The 15,712-nt window shown below is 50.1% G+C and overlaps 2 protein-coding genes across 2 annotated transcripts; both read right to left on the minus strand.

The window, feature by feature from the left end:
• Positions 1-326: 326 nt before the first annotated feature.
• Positions 327-1,241, minus strand: LOC309888261 (olfactory receptor 14C36-like; the record flags this gene model as incomplete). The annotated part of the gene is made up of 1 exon (XM_082780499.1): positions 327-1,241. One exon carries the CDS (start codon positions 1,239-1,241, stop codon positions 327-329), a length of 915 nt encoding a protein of 304 aa, XP_082636625.1.
• A 12,673-nt stretch (positions 1,242-13,914) lies between these two features.
• LOC309888262 (olfactory receptor 14A16-like) lies at positions 13,915-14,850 on the minus strand (the record flags this gene model as incomplete). The annotated part of the gene is made up of 1 exon (XM_082780500.1): positions 13,915-14,850. One exon carries the CDS (start codon positions 14,848-14,850, stop codon positions 13,915-13,917), a length of 936 nt encoding a protein of 311 aa, XP_082636626.1.
• Positions 14,851-15,712: the final 862 nt, after the last annotated feature.

Consider the following 15,712-nt stretch of genomic DNA (forward strand, 5'->3'; position numbering starts at 1 on the left):
CCCTGGCTGTGCTGCTGGGATGGGACTCTTTTCCTCTGCACCCCTGCACACAGACCAGGCAGTGCAAGCTCCTTCCTGAAATACACAGACAGACATGATCTTTGTGTACAGTTGCTGAGCTAGACTTGAAAAATATATACCAAAGTGGAATTGGGATGACCAATATCATTTTAGTGGGTAACATTAACTGAACTAAAACTAAGGAAATCGGTTAATAAAATGCACACACAGAAACGAAAAGAAACAGAATATAGGCTGTTCCTATAATGAGTGACATTAAGACTCATCTGCAGAAGCAGACTGAGCACTTATTCTCCTGAAACACATTAAATCATCAATCTCCACAGGGCTTTCTTGAGCTCCTGGTTCCTCATACTGTAGATGAGAGGATTCAATACTGGAGGCACCACCGAGTATAAAAATGTCACCACCAAGTCCAGGTATGGGGAAGAGATTGATTTAGGCTTCAGGTAGGCAAATATGGAAGTGCTGATAGTCAGAAAGACAACTGCCATGTGAGGGAGGCACGTGGAAAAGGCTTTGTGCCTGCCCTGCTCAAAGGGAATCCTCAGCACTGCCCTGAAGATCTGCATGTAGGACAGCACAATGAAAACAAAACAACCAAAGGCTGAAGAAAAACTAAACACAAGTGCCCCGACTTCCCTAAGGTACGCATCTGAGCAGGAGAGCTTGAGGATCTGTGAGATTTCACAGAAGAACTGGTCCAAAACATTGCCGTGGCAGAGGGGCAGGGAAAATGTAGTGGCCGTGTGCAGGACAGCATTGAGAAAGCCACTGCCCCAGGCAGCTGCTGCCATCTGGGCACAAGCTCTGCTGCCCACGAGGCTCCCATAGTGCAGGGGCTTGCAGATGGCAATGTAGCGGTCGTAGGCCATGACAGTGAGGAGATAAAATTCTGATGCAATCAAGAAGACAAACAGAAAGACCTGAGCAGCACATCCTTGATAGGAGATGGCTCTCGTGTCCCAGAGGGCATTGGCCATGGCTTTGGGCAGAGTGGTGGAGATGCAGCCCAGGTCGAGGAGGGCGAGGTTGAGGAGGAAGAAGTACATCGGGGTGTGGAGGCGGTGGTCGCAGGCTACGGCAGTGAGGATGAGGCCGTTGCCCAGGAGGGCAGCCAGGTAGATGCCCAGGAAGAACGCGAAGTGCAGGAGCTGCAGCTCGTGCGTGTCTGCAAATGCCAGCAGCAGGAATTCACTCACTGAGCTGATGTTGGGCATTTGCTGGTTCTGGCCATGGGGTTCTCCCAAGGAGGGAAAAGGCAATAAGAAAATACAACACAGATATCTGTTGATATCTGATTCAATATTGGCCTTTTAAGCAGACATTCGGCATGTTCATTTCATGAGCCCTGACGGATGCTGCCTAAGGTAGTCCATGGGAACAGGGGACTCTTCTGCAGGCAGTGTATTTAACAGTCCCTACCTATAAAAAAAAAAAAAAAAAAAAAATTAAGAGGAACATGGGGTATTCTCAGATCAGTTTAACTCTTCATATGCAGAAATTTTTACTCCCAAATCACCCAATGGCAGAGAAGGGCTGTGGCAATTTCTTTTTTCTATACTGTCATTCCTGCTGCACTACAAGCAAAGCCTTGTGGATCCTCAGAGTCACAGATACTATTCCTCTAGTGCAGAGTGTACTACAGAGAGCACAACCAGTCTGTCCATCCGTTCTGGTCTCAGCTGCCCTGTGCTGGTGGGAGAGAAGAGCAGCGATTGTCCCAGGGAGGTGCCTGAGCCCTCCCTCACACAGCATTTCTGGCAGGAGCTCCCTCTCACTGCCTGCCCATGTCCTTGCTGGGAACTGGTTCTCTGTCCCCATATCTCTTCCCTGTTCGTGCTAACAGACCCCATTGCACAAGCTGTGGGCTCACACTCACTCAGATTCCCCTCCACTGCAAGAATCTTAAAGCAAAGGATCCAAAAAAGCCTTTCTCTTCAGACTAACCAAGCCTCAGTCTTCCTCCTGAAACGCCCATTCATAAATGCCATTCTCTTAAGTTGCTCCTAGTCCAAATTACAAGAAGAGTGAGACCCATTCCAACAGATGCTATCAGCCATCAGATGTGCCAGCTGTAGAAGACCCCTCTGGCAACCCAACCTGCAGTGCCCTGCTGCCAGAGCCTCACAGTGTCAAAAGCCTGCAGACGTGTCCTGCCACACGCTGCCCTCTGTTGTTGCGCTCCTCAGTGCCTCCAAGCCCTCTCTCCTTCTCTCCTCTCTGTGTGCCAGCTGCAGTCAGAGCCCCCAGCCCTGCTGCGCTGTGCAGAGGAGCTGCTCCTGGCCACAGCTGTCTCTCTGCAGCAGGGCCCTCTTGCCACGAGCTCTCTCTGTCCCACGAGCCCGGCCCAGCTCAGCAGCACAGCACCAGCCTAAGGCACTGCAATCACCCCTCTGGGGGCTTTGATGATGAGCCTATGAACCTCAGGCACTCAGAGACAATTGAAGACATCTCTGCTGAAGTCCAAGTCAGAGGCAAGATTCCTGCAGTGTCCCCCTGAGGGCCAGCACTGACACAGCCTCCCTTGGAACGCGTTAGAGCAGAACCCTGGCGGCAGTGAGGACAAGGAGACAAAGGCAATGTGAAGGTGACACTGATGTGTAGGAAAACTGGATGTGTGTCACCAAGCACAAGGGCCAGGCCTTGACCCCAAGTGTTTCGGAAGGGAGATCCTTTCCTTGACAGGTTGCTCAGGGCTCTTTGTGGGGCAGTGGGAGATGGGGATGTGCATTGCCAAGTGCAGGAGAATGGTATGACCCCTGCCTGGTTCATGGGTGTGGGTGAGGAGGCTGTGAAGCCCTGGTTCCTCAATGATAAGCTGTCTTCTCCTCATAGGCCTCAGTGGCAGAGAAAACAGCCATAGGCATGGACACAAAGACCTGGTCCTGTTGGGACTTCCAGCTTTGTCACAGCCCTATTTCCTGTCTATACATGGCTTTCTAGGGACTCCAAGACCTCCACACCTTTCCTTTTTGGCTGCAGACCCTTATCTCTGTGGTGTCACAGCAGATCTGAGCTGAGCGTGATACCTCAGATCTTGGTGGCCATGCTCCTCATAAGGCAGCTCTGTAGGAAGCTGGCCTGGTTCCTTGTGAGCAGGCACCACTGCTCTCTGGCATCCCTCGTGGTGCCCAGGGCCTCCTCCTCCTGGGCACTGCTCACTCAACAGGGTCCCAGTCTGCCCTGATGTGTGGGGTTCCTCTTCCTCTGGTACAGGACTGGGCTCTTCTCTATGTTAAAGTTAAGGGTTTTCTGAAGTCAAAATCCTGCAGATTCTCAAGGTTCACCCACAGTGATGCTCCATTCTATCAGCTGTTAATGTGAGCAGGCAGACAGTTCAACCTTCGTGTAATTGTGCTATATCTGGCTAGACAGCAGCAGCAGCAAGAGTTGCAGGGATATTTGGATAATTCAGGAGTAACCAGCTGAAGGGAATTGCAACACAGTCACAGAAGGTAGGAGATGGAAGGCTGTCAGGTTCCACATTTGCTGTGCTTTCTTCTCATGCATACTGTCAGTTTTTCTGAAGCTGTGTCCTGAATGTTATGGGGCTGTGCATGTCAAAAGTGGACGGGCCAAAGCCCAGCTGGAGCTCAATCCATCTATTACTGTCAAAGACAAATAAAAAAATAAAATAAAATAAGATAAATATTATATAAATAGTATAAATGAAGGAGGATTAGGGAGAATCATAATCCTTTATTGGATTTTGGGGGGAAAACCCAGTGACAAGGGATGAGGTAAAGGCTGAGACACTTAATGCCTTCTTTGCCTCTGTTATTAGCAGCAAGACCAGTTGTTCCCCTGGACATTTCTTCCTCCTCATGGCCAGTGCCAACCTTCCTGGAACACTTTGTGGCATTTTTTTCTCTCCTGCTCTTTTCTACTACCAAAGGAAGCTCCATCAGGGTGGAAACCACTCCTGAAGTAGGCAGCCCAACCCAGCAGGCTCTTTGTGGCCTCTCAGCCAAGCAGACACAAGTCACCTCAGCAGCAGCTTCCAAGCCAAGGGCCTGCTGCTGGCCTTGAAGCTTCTTGGCTGGACACAGCCAAGCCTTGTGCCTGCTGCTGTGCAGTCATGGACTCAAGCAGAAGGAACAGGACAACCCATGTTGGGGCCTTCTTTCTGTCTGGGTCCTCCTGGCTCTGGAGGCAGAGGGGATCCCCCAGTCAGCATGCCAAGCAGGTGCCTTCTGCTGGCCTAGCAGGGCCACTGCCAGAAGTCAGCCCAAAAGTGCAGCTCCCAGGAAGAAGTCAAGGCTGACCTGCCTCCTCCAGACACAAGTGACCTCCCAGTCCCTTTCTGTGACAGGTTCCTGCTGCTGCCCTATCAAGTGCAGAGACAGAAGTGACCTCACAGTCACTGCCACGGTCACATTCCTCCTGCTGGGACAGGAGATCCTGAGGTGGAGCTGAACTTTCTCTAGCCCCCTTGGTATCTCTTTTTACTTTCTGGGTTAGAGATTAAGCGAAGTTTTAGTGGGAGTGTTTGGTGTTCTGTTTGTGCTGTCACGTCTGTAATTGAGGTATGGACAAGCTCTGTGGTTTACGGGTGTTTTACCTCTGCAATGGAGTTTAGGGTTAAATAGAGCATTTTAATGTTAGTGTCAAGGGAAGGGATTACGGTTATCAAGAGAGAAAATTGATTCCTTTCAGAGTGTTGTAGTTTAGGTTTAAGCGTTAAAATTACTGGCTCGAGTAAGGTAAGGTCCATATGTGACTGTTTTAAGTCAGTGTTACTGCACTACTGGCATTGCATGAATGCTCTTACCTCTATGAAATAAATAATTTCTGCTGGCCGTGCTCCTATTTCCACCCCAAAATCTCATGTCTCTTGTTCAGGCTGCTCCTGACCTCCCCATATCTTCCTGGGATCAGCTTTCTGATGGCATTTACCATCTCAGTGTTTCTGTCTCACCTCTGTTGGCTCCTCCATTCCTGAGAAGGAAGCAGCGTTGTATTCAGGACGGAAAAGGGCACAAAGATCTTTAGGCGCGTCCTGCACAATGTGCCCATCAGCTCTGCACCTCCACAAAATCATGCTTCCGACCTACATGTTTTGTTTCCCAAATGGCTTCTGTGGATCCAGGGTTACTTTTCTCAAGCCCTCAAGCATGTTTCTCTTTCAGATGTGGAGGGATGGGAAAAGGAAAGCAATGCATGAATGGAACTGAGCTTGGCAAGGGATGCAAAGATTAACAGGAATAGATTCTATAGATACATTGCTCAGATATGAAAGGCCAAGGAGAGTGTACCCCCTGTGATGGATGAGAAGGGTGAACTGGTAATGACAGACATGGAGAAGGCTGAGGTACTCAGCAGCGTCTTTGCCTCAATATTCCCTGCCAGTCAGGCTTCCCAAGTCTTTTATTTCTCTGAACCCAGAGATGGAAGCTGAGGGGCCAAGTCCCACCCGCTGTAAAAGTGAAGAGCAGGTTTGAGTACACCTGAAGGAACTAAACACGTGCAAGTCTATGGCGCTTGATGACATGCAACCCAGGGTCCTGAGGGAACTGGCTGATGTAGTTGTCAAGCCTTTCTCCATCATATTTGAAGAGTTCTGGCAGTCAGGTGAACTCCCTGCTGGCTGGAAAAAGGAAAACATCACTCCCATTTTTAAAAAGGGTAGAAATGAGAACTCATGGGACTACCGAATGGTGAGCCTCACCCCTGTGGCTGGCAAGATTATGGAGAAGATCCTCCTGGAATCGATGTCAATCACAGAATTTTCTAGGTTGGAAGAGACCTCAAGGTCATCGAGTCCAACCTCCAACCTAACGCTAACAGCCCTCCACTAAACCATATCCCTAAGCTCTACATCTAAACGTCTTTTGAAGACTTCCAGGGATGGTGACTCCACCACTTCCCTGGGCAGCCTGTTCCAATGCCTCACAACCCTTTCAGTGAAGAAGTTCTTCCTAACATCTAGCCTAAAACTCCCCTGGCTCAACTTAAACCCATTCCCCCTCGTCCTGTCACCAGGCATGTGGGAGAACAGGCCAACCCCCACCTCGCTACAGCCTCCCTTGAGGTACCTAAAAAGAGCGCTAAGGTCGCCCCTGAGCCTCTTCTTCTCCAGGCTGAACAAGCCCAGCTCCCTCAGCCTCTCCTCACAGGACTTGTTCTCCAGGCCCCTCACCAGCTTCGTCGCCCTTCTCTGCACCCGCTCAAGCACCTCGATGTCCTTCTTGTAGCGAGGGGCCCAAAACTGAACACAGTACTCGAGGTGCGGCCTCACCAGAGCTGAGTACAGGGGGACGATCACCTCCCTAGCCCTGCTGGTCACGCTGTTCCTAATACAAGCCAGGATGCCGTTGGCCTTCTTGGCCACCTGAGCACACTGCTGGCTCATATTCAGCCGACTGTCCACCATCACTCCCAGGTCCTTCTCTGCCTGGCAGCTTTCCAACCACTTATCTCCCAGCCTGTAGCTCTGCTTGGGGTTATTGCGCCCCAGGTGCAGGACCCGGCACTTGGCCTTGTTAAACTTCATGCAGTTGACCTCAGCCCATCGGTGCAGCCTATCCAGATCCTCCTGCAGAGCTTTCCTACCCTCAAGCAGATCGACACACGCACCTAACTTGGTGTCATCTGCGAACTTACTGAGGGTGCACTCGATGCCCTCGTCCAGATCATCGATGAAGATATTAAAGAGGACCGGCCCCAGCACCGAGCCCTGGGGGACGCCACTAGTGACTGGCCTCCAACTGGACTTGTCTCCATTCACCACGACTCTTTGGGCCCGGCTATCCAGCCAGTTTCTAACCCAACGAAGCGTGCGCCAGTCCAAGCCAAGAGCAGCCAGTTTCTTGAGGAGAATGCTGTGGGAGACGGTGTCAAAAGCCTTGCTGAAGTCAAGGTAGACCACATCCACAGCCTTTCCCTCATCCACCCAGCGCGTCACTCTGTCATAGAAGGAGATCAGGTTCGTCAGGCATGACCTGCCTTTCATAAACCCATGCTGACTGGGCCTGATCGCCTGCTTCCCCTTCAAGTGCTGCATGATGACTCTCAGGAGGATCTGCTCCATGAGCTTTCCTGGCACTGAAGTCAAACTGACAGGAGCACATGCAAGACAAAGAGGTGATCTCACACAGCCAGCATGGCTTCACCAAAGAGTAAATCATGCCTGAACAATGTGATGGCTTTCTACAATGGAGTGATCACATCAGACAACAACAGAAGACCGACCTATGTCATCTACTTGGACTTCTGTAAGACCATTGACACTGTCCCACATGACATCCTTGTCTCCAAATTGGAGAGATACGCATTTGATGGGAGCACCATTCAGTGGATAAGGAGTTAGCTTGAAGGTCACACCCAGAGAGTGGTGCTCAATGGCTCTATGTCCAAGTGGAGGCTGGTGACAAGTGTTGTACCTCAGGGGTCTGTCCTGGGGCTGGTGCTGTTTAATATCTTTATCTATGACAGACTGTGAGATCAACAGTGAGACAATACATTCTATGCTTGTAGCCCAGAAGGCCAACTGCATGCTTCTGGCCTTTACGGTCCCTATCTGTGCCACATTCCTCCTGCAGGTCTGTCACCTCCAGAGACAGAAGTCACCTCCCAGCCTCCTTCACATCTACATGCCTCCTGCATGCCCAACAGATCCTGAGGCACACCTGATCCCATCGCATCATTCCTCTCTAGCTCCTCCTTGTGGCCTGTGATCTGATCACATACTTGTCACCTCACATGCCTCTTCCACTGCTGTGGGACTGCTGCAGGACCTCACAGTCCCTGCCCTACCCCAAGCATATAAACCATATAAGGTAGGGGTAGGAGTGGGGTTGAAGCTGAGATGTGCTGTGTGCATGGTGGAGGGCTTTGGGAGTTAGGTGCTCAGGTTACTGTTTAGGAATTAGAGGTCACATGCCAGGGTTAAAGGAATGGCAAGGGCTTCAAGGAATTGTTTGGTGTTGTGCCTAAGGATCCTGCTCAGGGTTTAGAATAAGGGCAAGCTTTGAGGACATCAGTTTAGGTCTGGTTTGGGGCCTAAGGCTTTTGATTTTTTTTTTTTTCTTCATATTGGTCTCTTATTATATTCAGAAGATATTGTTTCTGATATAAATAATATATTTCTTATCCTCCTACTTGTTAATCATTTTGTTGTTACTCATTTACAGGAAACATGGCAGTTTCCTGTATAAATACACCCAATAAGGAAGTCATAAGAAGTTCATTGCGCTCAGGTCCTCTCTCTTCCCATCTCCTCTGCAGCTGGTCTCAGCACCGCCACAATTCAGGAGGGGCTCAGGGCCAAGAGCCCAGCTGACACATGCAGGAGCAGCCCTGGTGGCCCTCGGGGCTGCCCCTCCCTGCCCGCTGGGCTCTGCCTCTCTGCTGCCTTTGGGTCGGGGCTGCTGCTTCCCTGGAGCCATGGCCATGGCCAGCAGCAGGACGTGGCTGCTCTCTTTTGGCTTCGACATTGAGCTTCCTTTTTTCTGGGTAAGCCCTGATATCTTATGTACCTTGGTGACAGTCCTGTTGTCTCTGCAGTGGCATCCCTGTGGTTGCAGGCAGCAGCAGGCACTGTGCAGCCCTGGGTCACAGCTGCCTTCCTGCTAGCACCAAAGTAACAAAAGGGGCTGCTGATGGCAAATCCAGGAGCCTAGAAACCAAGGGGTTGCTCCCTGCTCTTCTGTATTCTGGGGGTTCTTCATGGAGTGAAGGACAGAGGCTGAAAGTTCCAGGGTGGTCCCTGAGGAACCAAGGGCAGGACCAAGAGCTTCCATTATGACAGAACTTGCCTAAGGAGATGACAACTGATCTTAAATTTATCTGCATGGGACTGCACCCCCTGCAGTGGGGCAGATGGCAGATTGCAGCCTGTAGAGGAATCTGGAGCTTCCAGGAGATGTCAGGGGATCTGCAGGGACAATGTGCTCAGTGGGTAGTGATTAGAACCTCATAAAATGTGTGATCATGCAAAGAAGGGTCTGTTAAAGGAAAAGGGGAATCTGAGGAGTCCATGGGCTAAAGGAGGGCTCTGCAATGCCACAAGAGGTGTTGAAGACCCAGCAGGCAAAGGCCCATAAGACTGCAGAGTAATAATTGAGGATAAGCATTTTGAAGTGCTGTGGGCAAGGTCTGGTGCAGCACTCGCCTGCCCTTTGTGCCCTTAGAGACACCCCATGGCTCTGCCCAGCACTGCCCTGTGCTGCTGAGCCATCAGGGCAGATGGAAAGGGGCTCAGCAGCAGAGATCCCCATGGACGTAGGTCTGCTGCCCACCCTGAGCAGCACGGGCAGGGGGGGAGACCCGCGGGGGTCCCAGGGCACCACAGCCGCTGGCTCTCACAGCAGCACAGCCAGCTTGGGGCCCTGCAGGGATCACGGAGAAGGAAGCAGCAATGGCCAGCCAGGCTAGCACAGACACAGTGCCCTGGGCAAGGCTCTCTGGGAGCAGGGATGGCCCTGGGGAAGAGCAGGGCAGCATTGCTGGGCCTGCACTGATGGGGAAAGGGCAAAGGGAAAGCTCTTTGTGCAGGCCCCTGCTCGGGGCAGGCTGCTCTGTGGCTGGGCCAGGCCTCTTGTGCTGGCCTGGGGAGCGGGGCTGGCCCTGCGGGGCACAGGCACTGTGTGCTGGGGATCTGCCAGGCAAGAGAGCAGGGCTCCTGCAGCTTCACAGACCTCCATCTCCTGGCACCATAGCCAGCCTCCTCCTTGCTCACCTCAACCACAAACTACACATGCATGAGCTGCCTGCTTCCTCCTCCTCTAGAGGGAGAGGAGGAAACACATCTAGAGGGAGAAGGGGAAAGCAAAACAAAACAAAACAAAACAAACAAACAAACAAACATAAAAACTCAGAGAGACAGACACATAAGTAAGGGAAAGGAAAAGAAAAATGAAAGAAAAAGATATTCCAACCCCAAATATGAGGAATATTTAGTAACTCCTCAATTCCCACAAGCAGGCCACTGTACTTCCAGTCTCTGAGAAACCGTTACCTTAACTTGGAAAGATGACCCCAATATTGAGATATGACCTTTAGGTGTTGTGGTGCTTGTCTAATCCAGTTTGGTGATGGAATAGAAAGACAGTTCCTTCACCAGTGATGTACATTCTTCTTCATGTTAGGCCACGATTCCATCTCCTTCACAATTCTTAGAGTGTTTGCTTTATCTCAGAGACGAGCTGCATTAGGTCTCCTTGATTAGTCTGAGGCACAACACAATGCTTTTTGCTTTCTCAGACTCCAGCACAATACCTGTGAGTTTACCTTACTGTGTGCATTGACCTGACGGGGCATTTCACATTTTGTGCTTTCATATCCCAGACGGAAGGAGATGATTCCCAAACTGGGACATGCCAATGGGTTCTGCTTCAGCCATTTGAGGTGTCCTGTTCTTGAGTATTTCAGGATGACTTTTGCCACAAGTCCTGCACCGAAATATATCCCTTGGCTGTCATCGCCCTGTCCCCTGTACTGTGGGATGACTGTGCTGTGTTGGGACATGTTTCCAGTGTTTCGTTTACCAGACACCGTAATGAATACTATGAGCAGGACTAGAGGGGTCCTGCTTCCAGCCAGGGGGAGGCGGGAAGAAAGGAACAATTGGGTTTACTGGACTGTATATTTAATGGCCTGGCACTTCAGACCCACAAATGTATCAGGCTCTACTAGACACTGGTGCACAGAGTACCCTGATGTCATTAAGCTAGAAAGAGGTAGAACCCACCTGTATTTCTGGAGTGACAGGGGAATCCCAGAAGTTAACTGTACTGGAGGCTGAAGTGGGTCTAACTGGGAAGGAATGACACAAGCACCACATTGGGACTGGCCCAGAGGCTATGTGCATCCTCGGCATAGACTGTTTCAGGAGAGGGAATTCAGAGTTCCAAGAGGGCACCACTGGTAGGGCTTTGGCAGAGCTGCCTTGGAGACAAAGGACATGAAACAGTTGTCTACCTTGTTTGGCCTTCCACAGAACCCTTCTGTTGGGGGTTTGCTGAGGGTTGAAGAACAGCAGGTGCCAATGGCTACCATGGTGGCGTACCTGAGGCAGCGTTGCGCTAACCGAGACTCCCTGATTGCCATCCATGAGCTGAGTCATCAACTGGAGAACCAAGGTGTAGATGTAGAGCTTGGGAGCATGATTTAATGATGGCCGTGTCAGCACTAAGGTAAAGTTGCCTGACCTGGGTGACACGTCCCAGAGCAGTGTCAGGCACAATGCAATTCTTTTTGCCTTCTGCATCTATAGCACAGGAAGTAGGACTTTGCCCTACTCTATTGACTGGGCAGGTCTTTTCACATTACTCAGTTCAGGTTTGTGTGGCTGGAAGGGGACAATCTCCCCAAAGAGGCCAAGCTCATGGGTACAGCTACAGCCAATAGGCAGAGTGGATCCCCCAGTCAGCATGCCAAGCAGGTGCCTTCTGCTGGCCTAGCAGGGCCACTGCCAGATGTCAGCCCAAAAGTGCAGCTCCCAGGGAGAAGTCAAGGCTGACCTGCCACCTCCAGACACAAGTGACCTCACAGTCCCTTTGCGTGACACGTTCCTGCTGCTGCCCTATCAAGTGCAGAGACAGAAGTGACCTCAGAGTCACATTCCTCCTTCTAAGGCAGGAGATCCTGAGGCAGAGCTGACTACTTTCTAGTTCCCACTGGACTGGGGCTCACCTTTCTAGGTTAGAGAGTAAACAAAGGTTTAATGGGAAGGTTTGGTGTTCTTCTGTGTTTAGGGTATGAGCAGGCTCTGTGGTTTAGTTCATTTTTACGTCTGCCTAGAAGCCGACGTTTAAATAGAGCATTTTAATACTAATGTTAAGGGAAGAGATTAGGGTGAGCAAGAGAGTAAAGGTAAAGGAAAGGGGCTATAGGCTGAGCTTTGCTTCAAAGGATACTTTGTGTTCAAGCATTACAGAAGAGGATTCCTGTCAGAGTGTTGGAGGAGCATTTAGATTTAGGGATTAAAACTACTGGTTAAAATAGTGTTAGGGCCATATATGACTGTACAAGTCAGTGTTACCGCATGATCTGCATTACATGATGCCTCTTCCCTCTACGAAATCATTATTTTCTGCTGCCCATGCTCCTCTTACCACCCCCAAAGATCAAAATTCTCATGTCCAGGTGTTGTGGTTTAATCCAACCACAGCTAAACACCACACAGTCATTCACTCATCCTCCCCCCTCCCTCTCTGGGATGGGGGAGAGAAACGGGAAAGTGAAGCCTGTGAATTGAGATAAGGACAGTTTATTAAGACAGGAAAATAATAATAACAATTACAATAATAACAATAATGGTGATAATAGTACTACTACTAATAATATGTACAAACAAGTGATGCACAATGCAATTGCTCACCACCCGCTGACCGATGCCCAGCCTAACACCGAGCAGTCCAGCCCTCCTCCCCATGGCTACCCACCCCTACATATTGTTTAGTATGACGTCAGAAGGTATGGAATACCCCTTTGGCTAGTTTGGGTCACCTGTCCTGGGTCTGTCCCCTCCCAGCTCCTGCTGCACCCCCAGCCTGCCCGTTGGCAAGACAGAGTGAGAAGCTGAAACATCCTTGGCTTGGTGTAAGCACTGCTCTGCAACAATTAAACATCAGCGTCTTATCAGCACTCTTCTCATCCTAAGCCAAAACATAGCACCCTACCAGCTACTAGAAAGAAAATTACCTCTGTCCTAACTGAAACCAGGATATCTATCCACCCTTTATTCAATACCATTTATTTCATGCTCAGGTTCCACTCCTTACAAGACCACATCCTGCTGCTGACCATGGCCATGGCTCCAGGGAAGCAGCAGCCCCGATCCGAAGGCAGCAGAGAGGCAGAGCCCAGCGGGCAGTGAGGGGCAGCCCCAAAGGGCCACCAGGGCTGCTCCTGCATGTGTCAGCTGGGCTCTTGGCCATGAGCCCCTCCTGCATGCTGGAGCTGCTCCACCAGCTCCAGAGAAGATGGGAAGAGACGGATACTGAGATCAGTGAATTTCTGATGGCTTCTTTATTGTCTTTATTTACACTGGAAAACTAGTCCTATGGGTAGATTAGATGATTTGGTCAGAGTAAATAAATTAATTAACAGGCAGGATGCTAAGAATAACATTACTGAAATAATGATAAAAGTGAACTGACGTGAATCACAGTAATTTCACATAATTATGACTATATATTATAAACTCATTATTGATGTTTAAGAAGCATGTATAGGAGCAGTCTCCTCACTCCATACTTTAAGTTCTTGTTTCTCATGCTGTAGATGAGAGGGTTCAGTGCTGGAGGTACCACTGAGTACAGAAATGCCAGCACCAGGTCCAGCCATGGGGAGGAGTTGGAGAGGGGCTTCAGGCAGGCAACCATGACAGGCCTGAGGGAGGCAGACACCACGGTCAGGTGAGGGAGGCACGTGGAAAAGGCTTTGTGCCAGAGCTCTGATATAGAGACAACAGGACTGTCACCTAGATCCACAAGGTCTAATCCAAATACACTGCTCCTACCTGTGCCAGCTGGGCTCCTGGCCCTGAGCCCCTCCTGGATGCTGGGACTGCTCCCCCAGCTCCAGAGGAGATGGGAAGAGAAGGATACTGAGACCAATGAATTCCTCATGATATCTTTATTGTCTTTAACTACTAAGGAAGCCTGCTTCTGTATATGCATTAGACCATGTGGTCAAACCTAACACAAGATGTAACATTCAGAATGCTAAGAAAGAGATTATTAAAAACAAAATGAAATATTGTTAAAATTTTTACAGAGAAAAATAATTTAAAAAATGTTGTGTCATTTTTCCAAATACCCTTTTATTTATTTTAGTATTATTATGAATGATAATGTCATGATAACACTAGTAACAATAAAAATGATATGATATAGTATGAATCAAAATATTTGCACAGTATTAAGAATACATCTTCTGAACACATCATGGATGCTTAAGAAGCATGTATGGAAACAGTTTCCTCACTGCATCCTTGAGATCCTGGTTCCTCATGCTGTAGATGAGGGGGTTTAGGGCTGGAGGCATCACCGAGTACAGAAATGCCACCACCAGGTCCAGGGATGGCAAGGAAATGGAGGGGGGCTTCAGGTACGAAAATATGCCAGTGCTGACAAAGAGGCAGACCACAGCCAGGTGAGGGAGGCACGTGGAAAAGGCCTTGTGCTTGCCCTGCTCAGAGGGCATCCTCAGCACTGCCCTGAAGATCTGCACATAGGACAGCACAATGAAAACAAAACAACCAAATGCTAAAAATGCGCTAAAGACCAGAAGACCAGCTTCCCTGAGGTAGGCATCTGAGCAGGAGAGCTTGAGGATGTGGGGGATCTCACAGAAGAACTGGTCCACAGCATTGCCGTGGCAGAGGGGCACTGAAAATGTGTTGGCCGTGTGCAGGACAGCTGTGAGAAAGCCACTGCCCCAGGCAGCTGCTGCCATCTGGGCACAAGCTCTGCTGCCCACGAGGCTCCCGTAGTGCAGGGGCTTGCAGATGGCAATGTAACGGTCGTAGGCCATGACAGAGAGAAGGGAAAACTCTGCTGACATCAAGAAGACAAAGAGAAAGACCTGTGCAGCACATCCTTGATAGGAGATGGCCCTGGTGTCCCAGAGGGCATTGGACATGGCTTTGGGCAGAGTGGTGGAGATGCAGCCCACGTCGAGGAGGGCGAGGTTGAGCAGGAAGAAGTACATGGGGGTGTGGAGGTGGTGGTGGCAGGCTACGGCGCTGAGGATGAGGCCGTTGCCCAGGAGGGCAGCCAGGTAGATGCCCAGGAAGAGCGCGAAGTGCAGGAGCTGCAGTTCGCGTGTGTCTGCAAATGCCAGCAGCAGGAACTCAGTGATGGTGCTTCTGTTGGACATCTGCGTTTTTTGAGATGTGGTCCTGAACAAAGAAGAGGATGAGAGTAATAAAGTACAAGAAATGTATCAGAGGGAAATTAATTCAATTTCTCATTTAAAATCATCACCTATATTGTGCACTTTCTGGCAGACATTTGGCAGATCCCTTTCATGCATCCTGATTCATTCTGCCTGACGGAGTCTGTTGGAACAGGGGCCTCTTCTACAGGCACTGCAGGAGTCAGCCCTGTCCTACAGCAAGAGGTGAAGAGGAACATGGGGAAATGTTGGTTTCACTTCCTTCCTGATCTGAAAATGTTTTGCCCCAGTGTTGCTCCCTGTCCACCAAGCTACAGAGCAGAGCTGTGGAGGTGTTTTATATATATATTTATTTATTTGTTTTGTATTGTTTCTTTCAGCTGTCCCACCACTCCTGAGGAATGTCTCCGAGCCACAGATCCTGGCTATTTCTGCTGGACTGAAAGTGAATCCTTGTAGATCATTATCTGAGAAAAAGGGACTGTCACTTAAGTGCACAGTGTTCTTTAGGGAAGACAGCCAGTCTGTCCATCAAGTACGGTCTCAGCTGCCCTGTGAGAGCTGCAGGAAAGTTGTACTCACATGTTTGATTGAAAAGAGCAAAGACCCTGCTGAGAGCAGAGGAATCCAGGCTTAAAGTGCCCATCTCCACACCCCTCACCCTGTCCCCGTACTCCCCTTCCCCCAAGCACACCGAGGGCTCACCCCATGGGCGTGTGAAACCCCCATCCCCAGACAGCCTGGGAACAAGACCAGCAGCAGCACGGCCAGCTGGAGAAGCCAGGAGGAATGCCAGCGTGCTGCTGCCAGGGGAGGCAAGGCCAGGGAGGGACAGACGGACACT

The sequence above is a fragment of the Aythya marila genome (assembly GCF_965140915.1).
Source record: "Aythya marila genome assembly, chromosome: 28".
In the NCBI taxonomy this organism is placed as follows: Eukaryota; Metazoa; Chordata; class Aves; order Anseriformes; family Anatidae; genus Aythya; species Aythya marila.